Source organism: Pseudorasbora parva, chromosome 10, assembly GCF_024679245.1.
Source record: "Pseudorasbora parva isolate DD20220531a chromosome 10, ASM2467924v1, whole genome shotgun sequence".
Classification (NCBI taxonomy): Eukaryota; Metazoa; Chordata; class Actinopteri; order Cypriniformes; family Gobionidae; genus Pseudorasbora; species Pseudorasbora parva.
In genome coordinates, this window is record NC_090181.1 from 10149580 (window position 1) to 10175507 (window position 25928).

Consider the following 25928-nt stretch of genomic DNA (forward strand, 5'->3'; position numbering starts at 1 on the left):
CGGTATCTCATTCACGCTTGAATATATTTACACTATAAAATCAGGCCAAATACAATATGCTTTTCTTTTCTTTTTTACAATTCTCTTATAGCCTAGGAATCCAACCTTGTTTTACTTAATTCATATATTTGCTTCTTCTTAATGTTCCCTGCAACAGAGTATTCTCTGTCTGAGTGCATAACTCCACAAAGCTTATATGGAAGCAGCACATGCCTGAGCTTGCATTTTGAGTTAAGCTGCATTGGTTTGACATTGTTGAAAACAGAATAACAGAATCAAATAATATCAGCCTTTGTACCCATTAGGGACGGGATGGTGAGAAAATTTTCCCTCACGTCAAATTACAGTGCATGTGCAGTGCAGCCTTGAACGAATGACAGAGTGGCCGTGCTCATTTTAGTTTTGGTTTAGAATTAGCGCCAATTGTGAGTTCATTAGCCTATTTATCTTAATGAAAAACACAACAACAAAACAGTACAGTGACAAATACACTTAAAGGGTTAGTTCACCCAAAAATGAAATTGATGTCATTAACTCCTCACCCTAATGTCGTTCCACACCCGTAAGACCTCCGTTCATCTTCACACACAGTTTAAGATATTTTATATTTAGTCCGAGAGCGTATCCAATTGTATGCACACTATACTGTCCATGTCCAGAAAGGGAATAAAAACATCATCAAAGTAGTCCATATGTGACATCAGTTAGTTCATTAGAACCTCTTGAAGCATCAAAAATACATTTTGGTCCAAAAATAAAAAAACTACGACTTTATTCAGCAGTGTCTTCTCTTCTGCATTTGTTTTCAAACCTCAAATAAAGATAAAAAATATTTTAAACTGTGTTCTGAAGATGAACGGAGGTCTTACGGATGTGGAACGACATTCGGGTGAGTCATTAATGACATCAATTTCCTTTTTGGGTGAGCTAACCCTTTAAACTCACTTTTACATTTCGCTTTGAAACCAAATATTCTGTGATCATCTTGTCATTCAGCTTCTCACTCTCGTGATGAATTCTGACTCCTGCTGCTGATGTGCCGAGATGCTCCATCAGCTCACGCGGCACAGTCAGTTGTTATTCTATTCTCTAATTGAACTAAATGATTTTTACTACTATGAAATATCAAAACAGTGGGGGGTGGTACCACGGTGGGCAAGTGATGTAAACGGTTTTATGCCTGAACAATAACACCGACTATTGCTGCAAGCCTAATATTAACCGTTATCAATCTAAAAGAAACGACCGCAAAATATAGGAGCTTGGTAATAGGCTGTAACAGACCGGTGTGTTTGGTATCACTAGTGCAGTGTCTGTTCTCGGAGCATATACGCCCTGTCTATGTGAGGCGCACCGCTTCTCCAGAATCCTGCCTTTATTAGAGAGAAGAATATGATCGAAGTCGCTCCCTATACCCTTTTTCACTATTCCCTACATTTCTCCACTAATATTGTCCATCTGAAGAAGTAAATGAAAACGCGTGAGCAAACTGAGTGTGCCGGAAGGGCAGCTGCTGCTACTGGCAGCTCCAGTAGTATTGAAAAAAATTACTTAGAACTCATAAAACTATCATGTATAAACCATAATAAAACAGGAATGTATACCTGTATAATATTATGCTGGACCAGCACAGTATGGAAAATGGATGGATGATTGATTCAACTGCGGACACCATCTCCTGGCGAAACGCGACTCAGGGTGCATTATGGGTATTCTCTAGCCATTTAGCGCACATCAGTTGTACAGTTGTTATGGCGGTGCATTGTGGGATTGAATGAGTGCACTCAATGTCCACTATGGTATTGGACACCACTACAAATGGCTGTCCTTTCAAATAGTGCCCTATTTAAGGGACGATATCAGAAACAGCCTAGATTTTGTGTTAATGATAGGCCAAGATGAAGAGTAATATCTTACTTTGTGCTTTTAGACTAAAGTCAAAGTTCACTTCTTCAGCACTGCTGCTTTCCAACTGCATTTTTTCCTCTAGTAGAGCCTGGCCAACAAGGTGCAGTGCCTAAAGTCATAAATGCATGTTAAAAATCACATTTGTCCTATCCCATAAAAAGACAGTAACAGCCAATGAGATTCCAGGTAATCTAAGAATGTTCTTAGACACAAAAGCCGGAAGAGACATACCCTCTGAATCATGGGTTCAGTCCATCGGTTGGAACGGTCCTCCACTGCTTTCTGGAGAATTCTCCTCAGGACATGGATGAAGACGTCACAGCAGAGCAGATTCACTATGTTTGAGAACGCTGGGCAAAAGGGAGGGGGCACTGGGGGGCGGAGGGCTAAAATAGAGGAACATCAGATATCAGTTGAAATGGTCCTGTCTTCTGATTGGTCAACACAGTCAAAATTTTCAATTATAGTAAAAACTGTGACACTGCTCATATTAATTTACATAATATGATTGTATTCAAATGTTGCATTTTTGTTTAGCACTTATTTCAAAAATCCATTAAAAAATACATGTGTGCAGATGTTTTCAGTACAATCTAGATCAACGTACCTTTATCACTGCCTTCTTGAGTTCTTCTCTTCTTCTGAGCCTCTTCTGCCTAACACGAACAAATGAACATCCTGCTGTTTCAAGACTAACATGTTTTACTGGATAAGATTATGAGAAAACAACTGCATCATATACCTTACTATGCTGTGGTCTGGAGTAATGATAGAAGAAGGGGTTGAACTCTTTCAGATATTCCTTCTTCAGCTCATACAAGCCATGGCCTGACACTCCTGGTTTTCTAAACAACATTCAACAAAGAGTTGGAATATACTTTGCATTTCTAAGCGCTGTCAGTGTATCAACTGGTACAATAGCTAGTAATAACAGTGTAATAACTGGTATAACCCACTAAATATTTGGTGAAATGTACTCACTTGAAAGTGGCAACCTTGGAGATAACCATTTCCAGCCCTGTTTCGTGGCTTTCCTAATGGATTAATTTAGTTAGAATAGATAAAATGTTTATAGTTCAGTCACACACATTCAGACAATGTAGTTAAATTAGTGTAAGTCAATTAATGTAAGTCAGAAAAGGCTACCATAGTTGAACTGTAATAAATTAATACATTAATAAATAACAACTCGATTGGTAACAATTTACAATAAGTTTCATTTATTAGCAATAGTTAACATAAACTAATAATAAAAAACACTTCTCAAAATTTTAGAAATGCACTATTTAATGGACCTGAGCCAACATGAGGTTTCCATCCACCTATTTCTATGTGAATATATTTTATATTTTATACAATAGAAAACATTTTCGCAAACTGTGTAAAAAAAAGTGATTGGAAACCATTTCATTTTGGGAACGATATGTAAATGGTTATCATTAGGCTACTGTCTGTCTGTGCATGACACCAACAGCCCACTTGCGTGCAGCAGAGCTTGTACAGTATTGTATCATCGGACCTGTTCAAACTGGCCAATGGGCCGATCAATCACAGAGCGAGTCCTTTGGTGTCATTAAAATGTATATTTTGCCAAGCCATCTGCTTAGAGTTAAGTGCACTTCATTGATCATTATTTGTGCAAAAACAAATCTCAGAAAATTAGTTCAATTGTGCTATTTGGAATACAATTTTAAGTGGAATTGTCATGCGCCAAGCAATCCTTGCTGTAGTTAAATCATTAAAACACAGGAAAAGTGTCCCAAAGCAGTGCATCCGCTACAAATATATCTATTTAAATTGAATAAAAATGTGTTAAAATCAAATGCAAAATGTTTACTCCAATACTTTGCTCAAACCAGTAAAAGAGTGCGTATACACAAACAGTGTCCACATATGCACACATTTTAAAATCCTGGATCGTGTATGGAAAATTGGACAGTGGCTTCCCCGATTGCAGCAACTTCCTTTTATTAAATACTTTGCACCAAGAGGTGATGATTTGTGTTTAATGATTCAATGTTTCTCTTGAAAACTGAATGTTTTATGCAATACTCTTTTGTAAAAGTAACTTTTGATGGCAAAATCTATTGAACAGTAGTATTTTTAAGGCCAATTCACAATGAACAAACAAACACCAAAAAACAAGTCTGTCAGCATCTGTTTGCGTTGGCCGGGGTTCATTTTCACACGATTGTCCAACAAACTTTGATGATCTTTGAATCAGAAGACAATTCCAGAGAAAGAGCAAGGAGATGTCTGTGAGAGCACGCTGGACAATAATGCGCTCTTGACATTTAACGGCATCGTTGTGTCTGAAAACTGCAATCTTTTATTTTTATTGGTTAAAATGAATGGAGACCTTTTCCTGTGGGTGCTCGAGTTTATCGATATCTGTTAGGGTGGTGTGAACATGATTTTTTGTAAAATTCTAAATTCAAAGGCGAATTTGTTTGTTGAAACAATCGTCATTGTAAAAGTGCTATATAAATAAAGTTGACGTTTGTCTGTGCAGTGTGGCCTTTATTAACTAACATTGACTAACATTAGTCTAATAAATACTAAAAGTTAGTAAATGCATTAACAATTGTTAGCTAATGAGACCATTTTGTAAAGTGTTACCAATATAATTAATACATAAATTAAATTAAAATGTAATTTAAATAATAAAATAAAATATATGCACATAATGAACTAAATGTCTTACATTATCAGGCAGGCTTTTGACCAGGCTGCTATGAGCCATAGGTTCAATACAGAGCAGATGGATAACCTCCCTCATATTCACATCCTCCTTAGTCACATGGCTTATTCCAGGTACATACCGCTCACCTGCATGTCAACATAGGCAGTGTCTCCAGTCAAATCATTTACATAAATGACCAGTCACACTGGTCACATGAACTAAAGCACATCAACTAAAGGCAGGAGAGGGCAGCACATTGTAAAAACTCACTTTAAACCAAAAACACAAACACTTATGAAGTGGGAATAAAAGGTTGTAAGAACTTACCAACAATGACAATTATCAGGTAGAGCATCTGTTCTGTTAACTTATTCCACTGTTTCAGTACTTCCTGTGCGATGAAAAGGTACAGAAATCAATCAAAATAAACAATTATTAATGAGAAGGGAACAAAATCAAATGGTTGATCTCAACTCTTACTGACCTGATCTTTAATGGAGCAGTTACCATTGAAAATATCAAAAAGTTCAAATCTCAAAAGAACAAGCATGAGGAAATGATTGGGGTCCATTTTGGAAGCAGCAATCTGTGGTTAAGAAAATACAATTATTAAATTATATATACTATTATTTATATATAATATTTGTAATCTACATTTTATTTACACATTTATGATTTTATGCACATACCTGCAGCATCATAACATCTTTATCAAACATTTCATCCCTGCACTTAACATCCTGATAGTAATACACCTAACAACAGAGCCAACAAAAATCAGCAAAAGTTAGAATACATTAATGATGCAACACAACCTGTGTATTTAAAAGGGTCGCATTAAGCTATCTTAAAAGATTATTGGGTGGAATAAAATAGGTTAATATGCTTTAATGTTCAAAAAAACTCCAGTTTTTCCCAGTCTGTCATGCTCCTTTCTACAAAGCCCTTCTTTCTGAAAAGCTCAAGAGTGATCTGATTGGCCAGCTGACCAAGTGACTTGTGATTGGCCAAACACCTCAAGCATGTCAGATATGTAACACCCCTTACCACAACCGTGAGCTTTAGCCTTAAGCAACTGTAAACCTAGTTAATGTCGTCGCTTTGCCCATATCAGTCAGATCCTGAAAACGTGGATGATCAAGCCAATTGATCAAAAAAACAAACTTTACAATCATGACTTGAGCAGAATGTTTCTCAGAGGTAAGTTGTCTTTGTATATAGCCGGTGTTGTACTCTCCCAGGTTCAGCAAGCTGTCCTTTTTAAAACTAATTCCTAAATACTTTTTAGTTGTACTGGTCAGGAAATCGATTCCTAAATTCAGGCCATACAAAAACCACGACATGATGACACAACATGACACCACTATAATTCACTGACTGATCTTCTTACTTTTCGTATGGCTTTGGGCCAGCATTATGCTAATATTTTACATGTAGACATTTGAGGAAGTTCTCTTGGAGTTCAATCTAGGTGTTTTAGGCAGGTCTGGGTCAGCGTCTGATGTTAGTACAAATCTCTTTGTGGGAGACTATGAGCTTTTTAACTTCATCATATACATGCACAAACAGATACATTACACGCTAAAGGAAAACATTAATAAGCATCATATGACCCCTTTAAATTTGTGCTTTTAACTAGCATTTTAACTTCTCAATTATACATACGTTTATGTATATTTTCACAGATTAAATACAATATTGAGTGCATCAATATTCATTAAAGGCCATTTCACAGCATTTATGTCAAAATGAAACAATGGATGTGTTTGAAAAATCAGTTGATGATCCAACTGTTTTTTTAGGGACTTTGCATGTTCTGATTTTGAACATATCCTGGTTATTCAGAGAATTTTGAACTATTGTATAAATATGGCCTCATCGGATGTGTGACCAGAGCTGGTGGCACTCTCACCTGGCTGACGAGTGACAGGCCATTTCTGCGCCACATATCGGCAAACACCTGAGCCGCCAATACAACGCAACGCAGGGGCTGATCCGCTAGCTCAGTGAAGTTCAGCTGCACCTGAAACACACACACATGCACGTGTGCATGCACACAGCTATAAACCACAGCGCTAGAAAATGAACCTGTAATATGTGAATTTATTCATTAATGCCATACTCACAGGATCCACAAAGTCAGGGAGGTACTGAATTGCTCCAGTCTGGCACAACACCACATATAGACCTGAGAGCAGACACAGACTGGGGTTAAATAACAGTCACAGATTACTACAGTAACAAAAATGTTTAAAATAACTAAATTATCAACTGTGCACCTTCATGAGATCAAATAATACACTTAACTAACTAAGGTTTGGGATCTCTAAGATATAAGAACATTTTAAGAAACCCCCAAAATTCTGACTTCTGATGCAACAATTCAACAATTCTGCTAACCAGCCAGTAGTCTGGAGATGGGCAGGTGGATAGAGACGGGCTCCTGGGAGACTTTGTACGGCCGTACGTGGAGGATCTGCTTGCACATGTAGCTGTCCGTCGGCTCGCTGCGGAAGGGCTGGTTGGTGCAGGACATTAGAGCTCTGTGACACTCCTGAAAGGCCAACAGCAGAACCCGCTCCTGTGTGTAAATAACACAACAATGTTTTATGGGGACTTTCCATACACATAATCATTTCTATACTTTACAGACTGTATTCTATACCCTAACCCTACCCCTAAAAACAACCCTCACAAATTCTTTCGGTATTTTAACATTTTCAAAAAACATAATTTAGTATGATCTATATAAGCTCAGGGTTTCTGCAGATTTTTTAAGGAATAAATCAAAAGGAACATAACACGTCAATATGTTCTCTAAATGTAAATGTCTATGCACACAGTTAGTTGTATTAGTGACACAATTTACAACAGATATACAATTCATAACTCTTTCAATATTTTTTACCAAAAAAAAGCTTAACGTTTGAGATAAGAAATCTTGTGAAATCTTGTGAAAGTGATTTTATGATTAAAACAAGAACAAATACCTGCCATTGGGTTCATTAAAATAAACCTTATTCAAATGACAGATATTTGTTCGTTTTAAGCATATTGTTGTTGTTTTTTTTACAAAATAATTTCTTCAGTTTCTCAGAAAACAACATTTTCTTTTTAAATTTCTTCATTGTGCATGTCAAGTAAATGCATCTTAGTTTAAGGATGTACTGGATATAGTGGGTATAGTGATGGCCGATTTCAAAATACTTCTGCCTGAAGCTTTGTAGCTTAATGATTCACGTATCGATTCATGATTCGGATCGCGTGTTCGTGATCAGTGTCAAACCGCCAAACTGCTGAAATCACATGACTTTGGCATTGAAATCACTAACACATGATCCGAATCATGAATCGATACGTGAATCATTAAGCTACAAAGCTTCAGGCAGAAGTATTTTGAAATCGGCCATCATATACAAGTCGTTATTTAGTTGTTTTCTCGTCGCAAAATGATTGTAGAGCCTCTGTAGTGAAATGGGCTTTGTAACGACGTCTTTAGTGCCTTTTATGGGTCTTGAGAGAGGAAATTACATTGTTGCCAATGGAGGCCTTTTTGAGCCATCAGATTTCAACAAAAATTGATTTGTGTTCCCAGAGGTCTTGCGCATGTCGAACGACATAAGGGTGAGTTATTAATGACCAAATTTTCCTTTGGTAAACCCTTTAAGACCAGCAGAAACCCTGTAAGCTGTTTTCCTCAAGGAGACCAAAAATGTCCCCAAAATGGATATTTTGTACCCACAACGTAAGTTTACAAGGACAGCACACACGCATGCACACACACACACACACAGAGTGAGATTTTCAAGTCATTCTTTAACTAGTGAATAAACAGTTTGTAAGATAATAAGTCAAGCAATAGTAAGGAATAACCTGAGGTTTTTGACTTGATTTTGAGAACATTACTCTTTCCATGTGTATGATTATAAAACATAATTGCTAGTAATGAAGCACAATCTGTTTTAGCATCGTGTTTTATACAACTGAAAAAAATAGAAATAGTTTTACTTGACGATTGCACTAAAATGGTGTTTTGCAGCTGGTCGCACACAGGAGCTTTTAGCTGTATTTTCAATTCAAAACCTCACATAATTATGTAGCTACAGCATAATACATGTTATTATTAGAAACAAGACCATCCACTCATTGTCCTGATTTAGAAGTGAAGCACTTGAAAATGTTTGTAAATTAAATACGAGGGAATGTGTCGAGGACTTTGTAACCCAAGATAAATAAAAAGAAGAAGATCTGCAATTACTTTGTTGTCCGTAAAGTCTGAAGTGAAGCTATGGTTTGTATTTTCAGAATGAAATGTCAAAATCTAGAGAGAAACCTAGTCTGATTTTGTTGGGAAGTTGGTTGTGATTGGCTTCAACCATGACATATTTTTTGCTCAATTTAAAATTGTCCAGATTTCGTTAAATTTTGATGATGGTTAGGTGTATTTTACTCAAATGTATATGTCATCTAGAAACAGTTATTATATCTGTAACAGTTCACTAGTTCTTAAATTTACTAAATCGTTTGATTAATATATTTATCTTTTTATCCATCAAAGAATCCTAAACATTATTACAGATTCTTCTTTTAAAACCATAAAAAATATTACCTAACCAAAAGTTTTAAATGGTAGTGTATGCATATTATATATTCATACTATATAATCATGTTCTCCATTAATCACCTATGTATGCATCTTATCCTAAAAAGCATAACAGAAAAGCAAGATCTCTGACTAGCCATGACTCACATCAGACGAACACCAGTCTTGAAACATGGCAAGAATGTGGCGTAGCTGCATCTGGAGGGTAAATCCTGCCTCCCACTCTGGCTCCACTTCAACATGCTGACCAAACTGCCTCCTCACCTCCTCCATCCCCTGCCATCAAAGATTGAAACTCAATGAAGCTACAGATCGAACCAAACTACAGCCTTTCATGCAAAAAACCTTTCGACGGGAGAAAGCATTACCTGCATACAGCAAAGGAAGCGGAGAAAGACGCATAAGCCTTCGATGAACTTCACCCTCAACGCCTCCGTCCACACAGAGGGCTTACTGATTAGAATGTACCTGATGAAAATGAAACCAATCTGCATTAAGCTAACTAATCAAAATAAACAGAGCTGTTTTTATTTTCTATAATGCAAGGGTTGTGTGTAGACCTGAGGTCATGGAAGATAACTTGAACCCGGAAGAACTTATCAGGGTTGTGGCCCTGGAAGTGGAAGCGGTGGTTGTTGTCCAGATGTTCCCGCATCATCTCCATTACAGTGTCTATAATGACCTTGATGACGTTGCCCTCCTCTATCAACTGCCTAGCCTAAAATAAAAAGTAAAAAAAGAGAGGGAAATTTTAAATACCTTTAAATTTACTTTATTGGTTAGTTCCCTCAAAAAATTCCATGACGAACCTTTAACAACCATGGAACCTTTTCATGCACAAACGATTCTTTATTTTAAAACAAAAGATTTTTAGATTCTAAAATGTATTGTCCATATAACGTACAATAGTGCAATCAGTTGTGTAAGAACCAGATCAGTCTGACTCCTCATCCTGAATCAATCATTTTCACCACTTTTGTGAACTGGATAAACTTCATATAGTACTTCATACTATAAACTACAGGGAGTGCAGAATTATTCGGCAAGTTGTATTTTTGAGGATTAATTTTATTATTGAACAACAACCATGTTCTCAATGAACACAAAAAAACTCATTAATATCAAAGCTGAATATTTTTGGAAGTTTTAGTTTTTAGTTTTAGCTATTTTAGGGGGATATCCGTGTGTGCAGGTGACTATTACTGTGAATAATTATTAGGCAACTTAACATAAAACAAATTTATACCCATTTCAATTATTTATTTTTACCAGTGAAACCAATATAACATCTCAACATTCACAAATATAAATTTCTGACATTCAAAAACCAAACAAAAACAAATCAGTGACCAATATAGCCACCTTTCTTTGCAAGGACACTCAAAAGCCTGCCATCCATGGATTCTGTCAGTGTTTTGATCTGTTCACCATCAACATTGCGTGCAGCAGCAACCACAGCCTCCCAGACACTGTTCAGAGAGGTGTACTGTTTTCCCTCCTTGTAAATCGCACATTTGATGATGGACCACAGGTTCTCAATGGGGTTCAGATCAGGTGAACATGGAGGCCATATCATTAGATTTTCTTCTTTTATAACCTTTCTTGCCAGCCATGCTGTGAAGTACTTGGACGCGTGTGATGGAGCATTGTCCTGCATGAAAATCATGTTTTTCTTGAAAGATGCAGACTTCTTCCTGTACCACTGCTTGAAGAAGGTGTCTTCCGGAAACTGGCAGTAGGACTGGGAGTTGAGCTTGACTCCATCCTCAACCCGAAAAGGCCCCACAAGCTCATCATTGATGATACCAGCCCAAACCAGTACTCCACCTCCACCTTGCTGGCGTCTGAGTCGGACTGGAGCTCTCTGCCCTTTACCAATCCAGCCATGGGCCCATCTATCTGGCCCATCAAGACTCACTCTCATTTCATCAGTCCATAAAACCTTAGAAAAATCAGTCTTGAGATATTTCTTGGCCCAGTCTTGACGTTTCAGCTTGTGTGTCTTGTTCAGTGGTGGGCGACTTTCTGCCTTTCTTACCTTGGCCATGTCTCTGAGTATTGCACACCTTGTGCTTTTGGGCACTCCAGTGATGTTGCAGCTCTGAAATATGGCCAAACTGGTGACAAGTGGCATCTTGGCAGCTGCACGCTTGACTTTTCTCAGTTCACGGGCAGTTATTTTGCGCCTTGGTTTTTCCACACGCTTCTTGCGACCCTGTTGACTATTTTGAATGAAACGCTTGATTGTTCGATGATCACGCTTCAGAAGCTTGGCTATTTTAAGACTGCTGCATCCCTCTGCAATATATCTCACTATTTTTTACTTTTCTGAGCCTGTCAAGTCCTTCTTTTGACCCATTTTGCCAAAGGAAAGGAAGTTGCCTAATAATTATGCACACCTGATATAGGGTGTTGATGTCATTAGACCACACCCCTTCTCATTACAGAGATGCACATCACCTAATATGCTTAATTGGTAGTAGGCTTTCCAGCCTATACAGCTTGGAGTAAGACAACATGCATAACGAGGATGATGTGGTCAAAATACTCATTTGCCTAATAATTCTGCACTCCCTGTATAATTCCGCAAAAGTCATTCTTACTTTGTTGTCATTTTGAAGCTTGATGGCCAGTGTTCACATTTACTTTCATTATATTAAAAAACAACAACACAACAACAACAACAAGATATTCTTACAAAATTCCCCTTTTGTGCTCCACTGAAAATAAGTCATAAAGGTTTAGAATGACAGTTACATTTTCAGTTACACTTTATTTGAAGGTGATATAAGGTCAAATAAGTACTGAGCAATATGAATTTGCTACATGTACTTACTATAGCGTTACACTTAGGGTTAGTTACTTGTAATTATGCATAATTTACTGTTATACCTATATATTGAACTGTAGTAATGTGTAAATACGTCACCTTAAAATAAAGTGTTATAGAATTTTTCTTTGTAGGTAAACTAAAGGCTAGAGACAAGGTTCAAGTACCAGTTACAAGTATAAAAACTTTTTTAGAAGTACACTATATTACCAAAAGTATTGGGATGCCCCTCCGAATCATTTCTCTTCCAGGTTTTTCCATTCAAATCTCTTCCATGGCCACAAGTCTATAAAATCAAGCACCTAGGCATACAGACGCTTCTACGAACATTTGAGAAAAAATAGGTCGCTCTCAGGAGCTCCGTGAATTCAAGCATGGCAGCGTGAAAGGTTGCCACCAGTGCAATAAGTCTATTCGAGAAATTTCCTCACTACTAAATATACCATGGTCAACTGTTAGTGGTATTATAACAAAGTGGAAGCAATTGGGAACCACAGCAACTCAGTCACAAAGTGGTAAGCCACGTAAAATCACAGAGCGGGGTCAGCGTATGCTGAGGCGCACAGTGTGCAGAAGTCGCCAAATTTCTTCAGCATGCCAAGACATTTTGGACAATTTCATACTCCAAACTTTGTGGGAACAGTTTGGGGAGGGCCCCTTCCTGTTCTAACATGACTGTGCACTAGTGCACAAAGCAAGGTTCAGAAAGTCATGGATGAGCGAGTCTGTGGTTGAGGAACTTGACTGGCCTGCACAGAGTCCTGTCCTCAACCCAACAGAACACCTTTGGGATGAATTAGAGCAGAGACAGCGAGCCATACTCAACATCAGTGCCTGACCTCACAAATGCGCTTCTAGAAAAATGATCAAAAATTCCCATAAACACACTCCTAAACCTTATGGAAAACCTTCCCAGAAGGGTTGAAGCTGTTATAGGTGCAAAGGGTGGGCCAACTCCAAATTAAAAATGGTATGTCATTAAAATGTATGTGAAGGCAGGGGTCCCAAAACTATTAAAGCAATAATAAAGTATAAAAAGGCAAATGCTTCTAGGTACGCAAGTGGTGTTTTTTTTAAATTTGCCAGAATATAGTTCATAATGTGACACGTATGTGCTGCATTCTCACATTATCCATGTAAAATTGAATTTCTTGTAATTACTAATTTATCATTACTAAGTAACTACTATGTTAATTGTGTAGACTTCTTGTAATTACATTTAATTACATTCTTAATTTAAGTAGGACACTCATAAATACAATGATAACAATGGCAGTCTAGTTATTAATAAGGTTTAATTAAATGCAGAAAAATGCTGCACATTTTAGACACATGATTGCTGTAATTTCATCATACCAACGTGGGAACAGTGAAGATTTGCACAGACAAAGCTGTGATTGAGATGTTCCTTTGATGGTCATCACTGATGAAGTCTTCCTGAAGCTGCTTGTAATGCTGAAACATGATGAACAGATGTTAGACATCATCTCTGCTTTTGCTAATGACAAGCATTAGTGTAAAACAATAAATACAACTTTACTCAAACATTATATTTTACCTCTGTGAATTTCATGGCAAATTGCTTCTTGTATTCAGTGTCCATCAGTAAACTAGTGAAAATTAACTCATGGATGACCTTGCGGGCTCCTGATGTGAGTTAAAAAAACTGATTTAGAGACAGTACTAAGAAGAGTTTTCTAAATAACTTATAATAATTTAATAATAATAATAATTTTCTAATTTCTAAATATCATGACTATTGTCAATATCCCGACACACCTATTGTAGAGGTAGCAATATTTACCTTTATAAAGTTTTGCATCGTGCAGCATGAGTTGACTAATCAAGCAGAGTTTATTGTTGTCAGTGGTCGGCTCCAAAGCCACCTGGCAGAACACCTCCCTGAGGCCAACTACAGAAACAATTACAATAACAAAACCACTTTTTTTTTTTTTAATAAACATAAACTACTTCAAAGCAGGTCTCAAAACCCTGGTGACAATTCTTCTAAACAAACAAAAGAAAAAATTTTATGTATAAAATACAAATTATTATTATTATACTGTATATAACAACATTATAATTATGATAATAAAAATACATGTATTATTATTATTATTAATATAAAAAATCTAAAATATTTTTAAAATATTTGATCAAAAACATAAAAAAGGTTCAGAATTAACTAATGCATATTCATTATGTAAATAATTCAGTATCATTATTAACAAAAATAAGAAAAAATATTAATTTATTTTAAATTAAAACACACACAAACACACACACACACACACACACACACACCAGGTTCAGAAGAGTCATTCACTTGGGAAACAGACTACACTAATGTTTGCAGTTTGCACTATAGATTTGTGTTCACACTTGTATTTCACTCAGAAATGAAAATTCTGTTAACACTTACTTACCTTTGGAACACAAATGAAGATCTTTTTAATGAAATCCGAGATATTTCTGTCCCTCCATTGACAGCTATGCAACTACCACTTTGACGCTTCAAAAAAGTTCATAAAGAGATTGTATGTTTGAGCTTCTGCAAGAACCAATGAGGTTCATTGAAGGGATGTCAAAAAACTAAATATTTTCTTGACAGACCACCAAACCACAGACCATTAGCTGGTTGAAACTGGTTAACCGATTAGTTTAAAGGGGGGGGTGAAACACTCAGTTTCAGTCAATCTCATGTCAATCTTGAGTACCTATAGAGTAGTATTGCATCCTTCATATCTCCGAAAAGTCTTTAGTTTTATTATATTTTCCGGAAAAAACAGAGCGCCTGGAGGCGTATCGTGTGGGCGGAGCTAAAGAATGACAAGAGCGGTGACGTCCTCAAGCGTGGAGAAACTCATGGCTATCGAGCTCAGGTAATACATGATCAAGAATCATTCGGAGGCTGAAATAAATTGAACAGGAGAAACCGCAACAGCAGGACGTCCGTCTCTGTGGTATGTACTGTATTTAGTGGCCTGTCAACATTTGTGTGTGTTTACTCGCAGTTTATGAGGACATGATTCGGTTTATGGACTATTATATGCGACTAAACCTTAGCAGTAGCAAGCAAAACGGTTTTGCACGTCAGACTAGTGTAACGTTATACATAGAACAACAATGGAGTAACGTTAGCGCATTTGAATGACGAAGCGCGCGATCGTGTCGTTTACTGATGTTTACTCACACGACGAGCCAATAGCACAGACATTTGAAGCAGTTTTACTCACCAGCTGCTTCCAAAGCAGGACTGAACCTTTATCGCTGGGACCGCTCTGTCAAAAACACACTTCTTTGGTATGATTTGGTAAAGTCCTGACAGCAGTGAACGGTGGAGATCCACTTTTGCGACGCGACTGAAGCGATGTTATGAAGCTTCCCGTCATTTCTGCGTTCAAATCGGTTCAAATGCAGCGCTGCCTTCCCGGAATGCTGTGCTGAAGCGTTGAAGTCGCTTGATGTCACCCATAGGAATAAAGTGGAGCGCGGCACCTGGATCGACTGGATCTGCACCTGAGAGTGTGTTTATCGGCGTGCATTTCCTCTCTCGCTCTGGTCACACGCGCGCGCGCACCCTACCGGGAGAAGAGCCCGTACGGCCCATACAAGGACCTTCCGATCTATTAACGTCAAGTCGAGCCATACTAGAAAAAAACTCTCCGAAACTTGTGAGAAACCGGAGGGAGTATTTTTAACACAGAAATACTCCATCAAATGTCCAACATTAGTTTTTGAAACTTTGTCTATGTTTAGGATGGGAATCCAAGTCTTTAACAGTGTAAAAAGCTCAGTATGCATGAAACAGCATTTCACCCACCTTTTAAAATATGCTGCGCTATTTGAAATAACAACCGCGAGCCGCACCTGCAATTTCACAACTGTCGCATCTCTCTATGATCTCTCTGCCGCTCTGCCTCCCGCTCTCTCACACACACTGTCCCAGCGCCGCCGCCTCCCTTCCACTTACGTCACTTTTTTAAAATCCCCTACAGCGTGAAACATGAGTCCCGCAAACACTGCGCCGAGGAACTTGTTTGTAATCGGAGGAAAAATGGCTCCTTAGTTTCGAAATGTTTTGGGTACAAGGTGATCGCGTTGAAAATAAAGGCATTTGTCTAGCGTTAGAAGATCATTTGAAACATTGCCACAGCTCATTTTTGAAAATGACAGCTCACTTTAGTTTGAGGTAGTGCTAACAATAATAAAGAAAGACGATGATCAACACCTTGTGTGTTAACACTGAAATGTAGATGTAATATATTTCCGAATGTAAGCCCATCTTATGCGGAATGCACACTTCATACTGTCGTCTGCCCTGGCTCTAACCTCGAGTGTTTTAGCCTGTTTACTTTTTGCAAACCTTGTGAGCGCGCAAACCCAAACGCTGTGACCTCGCGCCAAATGTTTTTATTGGTTTATTAAGTACAAACAGGCAAAAAATTGAGTGTGAGGGATTTGTTCACTTCACACAAAAAGATTTTGAAATGAGATGGCTAACTGTAGTAGCGTTTAGTCCACGGTCTATAATAGCCTAATTTAGAGATCACTTTTTTTTTTAGCCGACCACCGACAACTTTGATCGGTTAACATTGATACGGTAAACCATCGGTCAAACGGTCATCGGTTAGCATCTTGTTTTACGCAGGAGATTTGAGCTTCGTCAAGAACCAATGAGGTTAATTCTCATTTACACAGCACATTTAAGCTTCCTGAAGAACCAATGAGTTTCATTCTCGTGTTACGCAGCACATTTGAGCTTCGTCAAGAACCAATGAGGCTCATTCTCATGTGTTGAGATGAGGTTTGTTCTCGTGTGTCAAGCAGATCTGGTTGAGCGTCTGTTTATGTTCACTGATCAATGTTTATATGTAAATAAAAGCCTAAATTCATCTGTTCATCACATAAAGCGATCGTGTCTCTCCAGAAAATTTGGACTAAACTGCTCAACTCATACGGAATCAGTTTCTCTCTTTATAAACCTTTTGAAGCGTCAACATTTCAGTTGCGTAGCGGTTAATGGAGGAACAGAAAGATCTCTGATTTCATCAAAATGATCTTCATTTGTGATTCGAAGATGAACAAAAGTCTTACGGGTTGGGAATTACAATTTTTGGGTGAAATAACCCTTTAATTCTTTAAGTCTGGACCAACAAATACAATTATAAATTTAGTCCTGGTGTGCTTAAGCGTTAACACTGTCATTTTTAACACAAAAAAATTATGTTTATTTTGCAACAGAACTTACAGAACATCCAAAACAATGCTGTGTACCAGGCTAAATGCGTTTATTTGTGTACACATGTTGATATTTTTACTAGCTGAGAACTTCAGTGCTAGGACCATTACACACAAAAATGTAATCATTTAGCAGATGTTTTTATCCAAAGCAATTTTGTTTAACGTTGGCAAATGAAAATATCTTGTGAGACACGGTTCTGACACCTGTACCGAGCTATAATGGGCAACATTGCAACTATGTACAGAAAACCCAGGTATGCTTGAGAATTCTGTCCTTTTTAGGGTTGCATGTTGTAACATGTCATGTTTTTGTTTCGTTCAGATGTCTGTTTGTTTGGTGCACACCAGGGATCGGATGACAGCGTTCACACTTATTTAAATGAACCGAACTGAACCGAACTATCAGAGCATTATCAAGTTAGCACTATAGATTCAGAAGGGCTTACTACAGCCATTAAATGAATGCAGCTCAAATTATTGTTTTAAAAATGGAACAGTTTTTAATAAGAACCAGTTCTTAGTTCACGAGTCCTCAATCCTCCCCAATGGTCTACCTGAATAGCCAATGATCTTCTGGAACCATGCGCCAAGTCTGAGGGCGAAGGTCTGATGAGCCATAACAGCAGTGTGAAGAATCTCCACCCGCAAAGGTTTCTGGATAATGTGCTCTGAGTTACGCTGCAAAGGAAAGTAAACAGATAAATAGAAATGACATCTACAAAAAAATATATATATATATATATATATATATATATATATATATATATATATATATATATATATATATATATATATATATATTTAAATGGGTGTATATAAATAGTGTACATGTAAGTTTACCCTGATATTATCCTTGGCATCTTGACAGGATCTGAGGGTACCTCTCTTCACTGCTCTCCGCCCCTAACATCATAATAACAGCACTATTGAAAAGTCTGTACGTTGCCTATGTAAGACCACGTGAAAAGTGGATGCTCAGAATACTCACTTCCTTGTCAATGAGTGCAGTGTAGATTTGAGCCTGATTCTGGTCACAGGCGATTGCTCGCTGAAGTGTGTAGATGACGTGGTCATATGAGTGATGTTCATCATTGTAGAGCACACAGAAGTAGGTGTCTTGTTTCATTCTAGACACAATATTGAACAACATTAATCTTGACTTTTTTTTTTTTTTTTTTTAAACCAGTGAGCCAGTTTTAGTAACTCCATCTCACTTTGGCTTCAGCTCTTCTGATAGTTCATTGTTCTCTTCCCAAACCAGCATGTCTGTCGTGTACCGCAGCAACAGGTGGAACAGCGTCCGAGCCCTTTCTTGAAGATCTGGATCCATCACACACTCATCCTGTGACATATAAAGGCAACTATCAAAGATAGTCATTTAGTTTTAGTTATTCACAGAATGGTTATACTTGGTTTTGTTCTCACCTACAATAATCTATTAATTCACCTATAAGTAAATATTTAGCTAAATGTCAAAGCTGCTCATTTCCATATAATAAAAGTCAATGGGGACTGTTGATGTGTTAGAAGCAGGTTGAGGAGTTAGAAGCAGGTAAAATAGGCATAAAGCATAAAGCTTAAAGACTTGAGCGAGTTTGACAAGGGCCAAATTGGCTAGACGACTAGTCAGAGCATCTCCAAAACTGCAGCTCTTGTGGAGTGTTCCCGGTCTGCAGTAGTCAGTATCTATCTAAAGTGAGTCAGTGGTGAATGGGTGGCCAAGGCTCAGTGATGCAGGTGGAAAGCAAAGGCTGGCCCATGTGGCTCGATCAAACAGACAAGTTACTGTTAATGCTGGTTCTGATAGAAAGGTGTCAGAATACACACAGAAAGAAGTTCTTCTAAAGCTGCATTTTTTTAATCTAAAATAAAATAAAAAACTAACATTATGAAATATTATTATAATTTAAAAATAGCTGCTTTGTATTTATTATATTTAAAAAATGTAATTTATTCCTGTGATGGCAAAGTTACATTTTCAGCATCATTACTACAGTCTTCAGTGTCACAAGATCCTTGTCCAGTGTCTAATGTGCAAATTTGCTGCTCAAGAAAAAAATTGTATCCACGTTGCTTATTTTTTTTAAACCAGGATACATTTTTCAAAGGTTCAGACGAACAGCATCTGAAATAGAATCTTAACATTACACATTATAAAGGTTTTTAATGTCATTTTTGAACAATTTAATGCATCCGCACTGAATAAACGCATTCATTTCGGTAACACTTTATTTTACAGTGTCCTTGTTACAAATGTTACATGTACTTACCATAGTAGTAATAACAGTAAATTATGCATAATTACATGCAACTAACCCTAAATTAAAATCCTATTAATACCCTAACCCTATAGTAATGACACTCTAACAATGACACATTAAAATGAAGTGCAACCTTAATTTCTTACTGACCGCAAACGTTGTAATAGTAGAATATGGGGTTATAAATGAAATTCCAGAGTTAGAGTGGATGAGAAGATTTTCTGTGAATTATGATTTAAACCATGGCCTCACATGACTTCAGTAGATGTATAATATAGTGCATGAGCCGTGTGGACTTTTTTGATGATATCTTTATTTTTAGTTTTTGGAGCTTGATAGCTCCAGATTCACTTTCCCATTGTGGAAACGAAAAGCTTGGACATCCTGCTAAACATCTCCTTTTGTATTCCACAGAAAAAAAGAAAGACAACAAATGATGTTGCATCACAAAAGCTCACTGTTATTTATTCTCATTTGTTTATTTATCTGATATCTGTCAGAAATTCAAGCTCCCAAAAGTCTATTACAGTAACCTTCTAAAAAAAACTCAATTTCTTGAACACCATTAGAAGATCACAATCTATAATCTCCTAAAAGCCAGTCACTGCAATGCACAAGCTGCAGAAAGATAGGACACAAAACACGGCAGACCCCGAGCAGGATTTGATGTTTGTTCATTTGGTTTTTTAATGCCCGCCCATCTGTCATGTTCGTTATGTGCATGTTTAGATCTCACCTGAGGGTGTCAAAAACAAAAAGGCACCTGCTGTTTTCCGACAAAGGTAAGGATACGGTGAGTGGCCATGAGTGAGCGTCGATCTGGAGCCTGATCTGATCATGGCGGATCTATTGAATTATCTGACCGCTGAAGCAGACCATCTGCTTTCCAGGCCAAAATCCAGATACACAGCTAGAAATCAGTCATGATATAATCCCATATCAGTACATCCTCGCTTTCGAAGGAATACAGGGATTTAAATGAATGTTTATGACACCAACAAGAATGTTTATGACACCAACTTTCTCACGAAAGACTTTTCTAATTCTTCTACCACTGTAGTCCCCGATTTTTTTTCCAGCTAGTTTTGCATCACAGCCCTTCCTGTGTGTCACTTTCCCACACACTGTTTTCCCACAGAGAAAACAGGAGCAAACGCTCCTCTGACCTTAAGGCAGGAAGTTAGTCCAACAATGCTGTTCATGGAAAAAAAATCTAAAACAACATTAACATAGATAAGCTTCTGGAGAATAAACTGTACCGTTTCCATAGCAACTGAAGAGCCAGGGTCATGTTGAGAGCAGCAGGGTCCGGTCTTCCAAGCCTCCAAGTCTCCACAATCGCAAAAACCTCCTCCTGCTGAGGCATGCATCTGCGATTGCAATGTAAATAATACTAATTAAAATGATAAATACATACTATATAAGAATAAAAAATTAATTTATTTTGATGGATGTATTTGTAATCAATTCAATTTTTCACACACTAAAAATCTCACAAACAGTCAAACTTTCTTCGTAGAGAGAACAGCATTGAGAAAAAAAATGCCAGTATATATTCCAAAGGTTCATCACAGTTAGCTTGATAAAATAATAATAATATTATTAATAATGAGAGCATGTACCTTGTAGCGATGACTTTTGTGCACACTCTTCTGGAAGCATTCTATGCAGAGTACACAAGTGGGATCTATTGCACAGTCCCTGAAAATACATATAAGGACGATTGAAAGAAAGAAAAGCAATGGTGACAAATGCAACCTATAACACTGAACTGGGCTCCTCATGAACTCATCATAAAAGTTTCTCCTTATAGGCTATATAAATATATAAATATATATATATATATATATATATATATATATATATATATATATATATATATATATATATATATATATATATGCAAAATGGCTGCCCACTGCTTCAGGTGTGCGTGTTTGTGTGTGTTCACTACTCCTAATGTGTGTGCACTCACTTGGACGGCTTAACCTGTTACCTTCACATGTTACTTTCACTTTCAGTTGATGGTGACTGCATAAACTGTGAAGTATATTATCAAACGGTCTCCATTCTAACCTGCATGAGTAGACTGTCTCCCCTTCTTTAAAGACACGTCCACACTGCTGAGCTGATGAGTTGCTGTTGTATTGCTGTAGCTTCTCCAGGCCGACACAGGGGTCCTCCCCAAAAAGAAAGCACTCAAGTGGATACAGCAGGTGTTCCTCAACCTTTTGCTGCTCCTCTTCTTGTTGTGGCTCTCTCTCTAAGCAGTAAATTAGTGGGACCTGCTCCCCCAAATAGCTGAGTATAGCAGCCCCTCTGTTTGAAGACTCCTGCCATTTCTGGTGCAAAAGAGAAAGAGCAATGAAAAAAATACAAGTGATGGCAATTGGGGCAAAAACAAAAGTTTGGGTTTAAGAAGGAATGAAAAAGTTTAAATAAAAAAACACAAGGAGCAAGGGTGAAAACAAACAGGTAGAAAAATATACTAAAATAATAAATATCTTATATAATAAACAAGCTAAATACATTCAATAATCATATGCTGTGAGACATAATAAAAAAAAAATCCAGAAATCACAATATATTATTTTTTTACTATTTATTTGTATGATACAACTGCAAATAAGTATTTGAACACCGCAGAAAATCAATGTTAATATTTGGTACAGTAGCCTTTGTCTGCAATTACAGAGGTCAAACATTTCCTGTAGTTTTTCACCAGGTTTGAACACACTGCAGGAGGGATTTTGGCCCACTTCTCCACACAGATCTTCTCTACATCAGTCAGGTTTCTGGCCTGTCGCTGAGAAACACAGAGTTTGAGTTCCCTCCAAAGATTCTCTATTGGGTTTAGGTCTGGAGACTGGCTAGGCCACGCCAGAACCTTGATACGCTTCTTACAAATGTAACTCCTTGGTTATCCTGGCTGTGTACTTCAGGTCATTGTCATGTTGGAAGACCCAGCCTCAACCCATCTTCAATGCTCTAACTGAGGAAAGGAGGTTGTTCCCAAAAATCTTGCAATACATGGCCATCCTCTCCTTAATACAGTGCAGTCGCCCTGTCCCATGTGCAGAAAAACACCCCCAAAGCATGATGCTACCACCCCCATGCATCACAGTACGGATGATGTTCTTGGGATGGTACTCATCATTCTTCTTCCTCCAAACACGTTTAGAGTAATTATGACCAAAAAGTTATATTTTGGTCTCATCTGACCACATGACTTTCTCCCATGACTCCTCTGGATCAACCAAATGGTCATTGGCAAACTTAAGACGTGTCTGGACATGTGCTGGTTTAAGCAGGGGAACCTTCTGTGCCATGCATAATTTCAAACCATGATGTCTTATATATATAAGATGTCATGGTTTGAAATTACGTCTTATATATATGACGTCAGAAACTTGTGGGTCAGAGACTTGTGGGTCGCTCCTGGTTAGCAGTGGTGAGAATTTAACAACAGTGGTCAAAGAAGAAACAAACCACAAACCAGCGACAGGGTGTTGGGCGCCCAAGGCTCATCGATGCACGAAGGACACAAAGGCAAAATCGTCTGGTCTGAACCAACTGCAGGTCTACTGTGGCACAAGTCACACAAAATTTTAATGATGATTTAGGGAGGAATGTGTCAACAAACAGTGCATCAAAATTGTTTGTAGACCAGAGTGCCTATGAAGACCACTGTCCATCATCGGATGTGCCTACAATGGAAACGTGAGCATCGGAACTGAACCTTGGAGCAATGAAAGAAGGTCGCCTGATCCAATGAGTGCCGTTTTTTATGTCATGTGGACGGCTGTGTACGTGTGGTGTTTAACCTAAGCAGGTGATGACACCAAGATGCAGTGCGACGATGACAAGCCGGTGGAGGGAATGAGATGCTCTTGGTGACGTACTGCTGAGAAGCCCTGGGTCCAACCATTCATGTAGACATAAATTTGACACTTGCCACCTACCTAAATGCCACCAACCACCATGACATTGGTGTTCACTGGTGGAAGTGGTCTCTTCCGGCAGGATAATGCACCCTGCCACACTGCACACATTATTCAGGAATGGTTGGAGGAATATGATGAAGAGTTTAAGGTGTTGCCTTGGCATACAAACTTCCTTAGATCACAATCTAATTGCGCATCTGTGGAATGTGGTGGACCAACAAGTTCAGCACCCCCACACTATGAGATCCGCTTGGTTACAAACATTCTTCCAAATATCTTCCTTTGTGTACAGCAGAAAAAAGAAATGTATACAGGTTTAGAACAACTTGAGCATGACTGAATGACAGAATTTAAATTTTTGGGTGAACTATCCCTTTAATGGACAGAGAAACTCTCTCATAAAAGATCTTTGACCCCTAGCCAGCATAATCAAAACTATGGCACATACCCATTCATGCCTAAATAATCTGTCTGATTGAGTTCTGCAGCAAGATCAATCAAGGAATGAACAAGGGTCAATCCTGATGCATACAACTTGACACTTACTTTCAATGCAATAGTTGGAACTGGCACAATTCACAAAAGCAGATTCATGTTCATCAGAATATCAGGAAGAGATTCATTTAAACATCACTATAATTTCAAGCTTCAGAGAGAAAATGTACACCCTGATCTAAAAAAGTTAAGAAATCATGAGGAATTCAATCTCGGTTATGATTCTGAAAAAAACACTTAATTGCAAATCATGCTCAACTTTCACAACCAAACTTTTCTAAACATGAAATATGTTATTTGTGGGGGGGGGAGATAATCATTTTGAAGAAGTATAAGTTAGCACATAATATTACATACGGTTAGAATGTGCAAGACTATATTCTGTAATAGCAAATATAAAATAAAAAAACTGTCTATTCTGATCATAAATAATAAAAATATATTTAAAAAAGAAAAGGTAAAAAAAATTGCACAAGGCCAAAGACCTGGAATTATTTTAAAATAATAATAATAATACTCTCAAAAGGTCATATCCAACCCAATTTAAGTCAAAGTGAAGCTCTTTATGCACGACCTTCGTGTTTTCGTAAACAAATTAAACTTTTAAATGCATCCGCACGAGATTTTAACACACAAAAAATGCTTGTTTCTGCAATTCCACAAACTATTTAACACAAAATATTAACAGCTCATGTTACAAATTTAACTAGACAAAAAACAACGTACTAAATGCCATTGAGTAAAGAAGTAAACGCAGTTAAGTTTACTCGTTTACATGCTACATGATAAACAATCATGTCAACAAAATCTAATATCTGACCAAAATGTTCATCATTAAATCTAAAATAAAACATAATGTACAGGTTTACCACGCATATTCGGCATATATATTTCACTGCTAAAAGCTTAATATATTGAACAACGCGTGACAAGCGATTGCATTTGTGTCTGAAGTGGTTAGAATCATCTATTTACCGTGCTCAACTGTACACCGTTCAGCGACTCCGCCATGATTCAAATGCCGTAAAGCGTCACCACAGCAACATCCAGGACTGATTTGCAACAGTTTAAAAGTCATGATGTATTGAATTCAGTGATATAACAAAAGAGGTAAATATACATTGAAATTTTATTACAGATTGTGATCAGATTATAAAAGCATGTGGCTTGACCTACAAATTTCATAGCACAAAAAATAAAATAAAAAGTGAAACGATTTATTTAATACTATTATATAAAACCAAAAAGATTGTTGAATTTATTATTTTTTATTACTATTTTAAAGTATCAGTATACTGGAAGACTCAACAAAATGTATTAATGACAAGATATTAATTTTCCTCTCTATTTTATATCCAAAAAAAATATCCAATTTCCAATTTATATCCAATTTCATAATATCGCACGGAATAATATTGTGATAATATTCTATATCCATGTTGTGTTACACGGACGAAACAAAGTAATGCGGGTTTGGAACAATATAAGTGAGTTATTACAGAATTTTAATTCTGTGTGAGTGGCCATGTCAACAAAAAAACAAAAACAAAAAAAAAATAATGTATCCCTCCAGCGCCCTCTGGAGGAGCTTAATTGTCTTACGTTCTTTACGTGGTTCTTACAAAAAAACCGCCACATGCGAGAGAGAGAAAAAAAACTTTGGGGGTGTTTAGTTTACGTTTAATAATCAGAGATTGCCTTATTCAAATATGACCCCATAGTAAACGCAGAAATATCCTACTTTATGCCAAATGTGTTTGAAGGACCATGTTTCGGCACGCTTCGGTCAAATGCCACACAATTAAGTCAAGCCTACTCACTGTAACCACGTATCTAAAGATATAATAATATGAAGAAGACAAATAAATGTCTACAAATGTCGTCACCCTTGCGAGGAAAATTAAATGTTACTCAGAAATGTCAAACGAATTTGCATATTGACAGCAACTGTTTTTTCCCC

General features: G+C 37.4%; 1 protein-coding gene across 1 annotated transcript in view; it reads right to left on the minus strand.

Annotated features, from left to right (window-relative positions):
• The window catches only part of ubr1 (ubiquitin protein ligase E3 component n-recognin 1), a 38763-nt gene extending 13761 nt beyond the window's left edge, over positions 1-25002 (minus strand). The window contains exons 1-26 of the mRNA XM_067455112.1: positions 24944-25002; positions 21606-21871; positions 21152-21230; positions 20789-20899; positions 18483-18610; positions 18257-18395; positions 18109-18171; positions 17823-17946; positions 13829-13936; positions 13583-13671; positions 13381-13479; positions 9755-9912; positions 9563-9662; positions 9342-9470; positions 6992-7172; positions 6718-6779; positions 6504-6614; positions 5281-5346; positions 5076-5177; positions 4919-4982; positions 4613-4737; positions 2890-2942; positions 2651-2753; positions 2516-2564; positions 2140-2294; positions 1918-2017 (exon numbers count right to left, since the gene is read on the minus strand). Of these exons, the coding sequence (XP_067311213.1) occupies positions 1918-2017; positions 2140-2294; positions 2516-2564; positions 2651-2753; positions 2890-2942; positions 4613-4737; positions 4919-4982; positions 5076-5177; positions 5281-5346; positions 6504-6614; positions 6718-6779; positions 6992-7172; positions 9342-9470; positions 9563-9662; positions 9755-9912; positions 13381-13479; positions 13583-13671; positions 13829-13936; positions 17823-17946; positions 18109-18171; positions 18257-18395; positions 18483-18610; positions 20789-20899; positions 21152-21230; positions 21606-21871; positions 24944-24979 (2800 nt within the window). The 5' untranslated portion in view covers positions 24980-25002. The remainder of the gene's footprint in view (positions 1-1917; positions 2018-2139; positions 2295-2515; positions 2565-2650; positions 2754-2889; positions 2943-4612; positions 4738-4918; positions 4983-5075; positions 5178-5280; positions 5347-6503; positions 6615-6717; positions 6780-6991; positions 7173-9341; positions 9471-9562; positions 9663-9754; positions 9913-13380; positions 13480-13582; positions 13672-13828; positions 13937-17822; positions 17947-18108; positions 18172-18256; positions 18396-18482; positions 18611-20788; positions 20900-21151; positions 21231-21605; positions 21872-24943) is intronic.
• Positions 25003-25928: the final 926 nt, after the last annotated feature.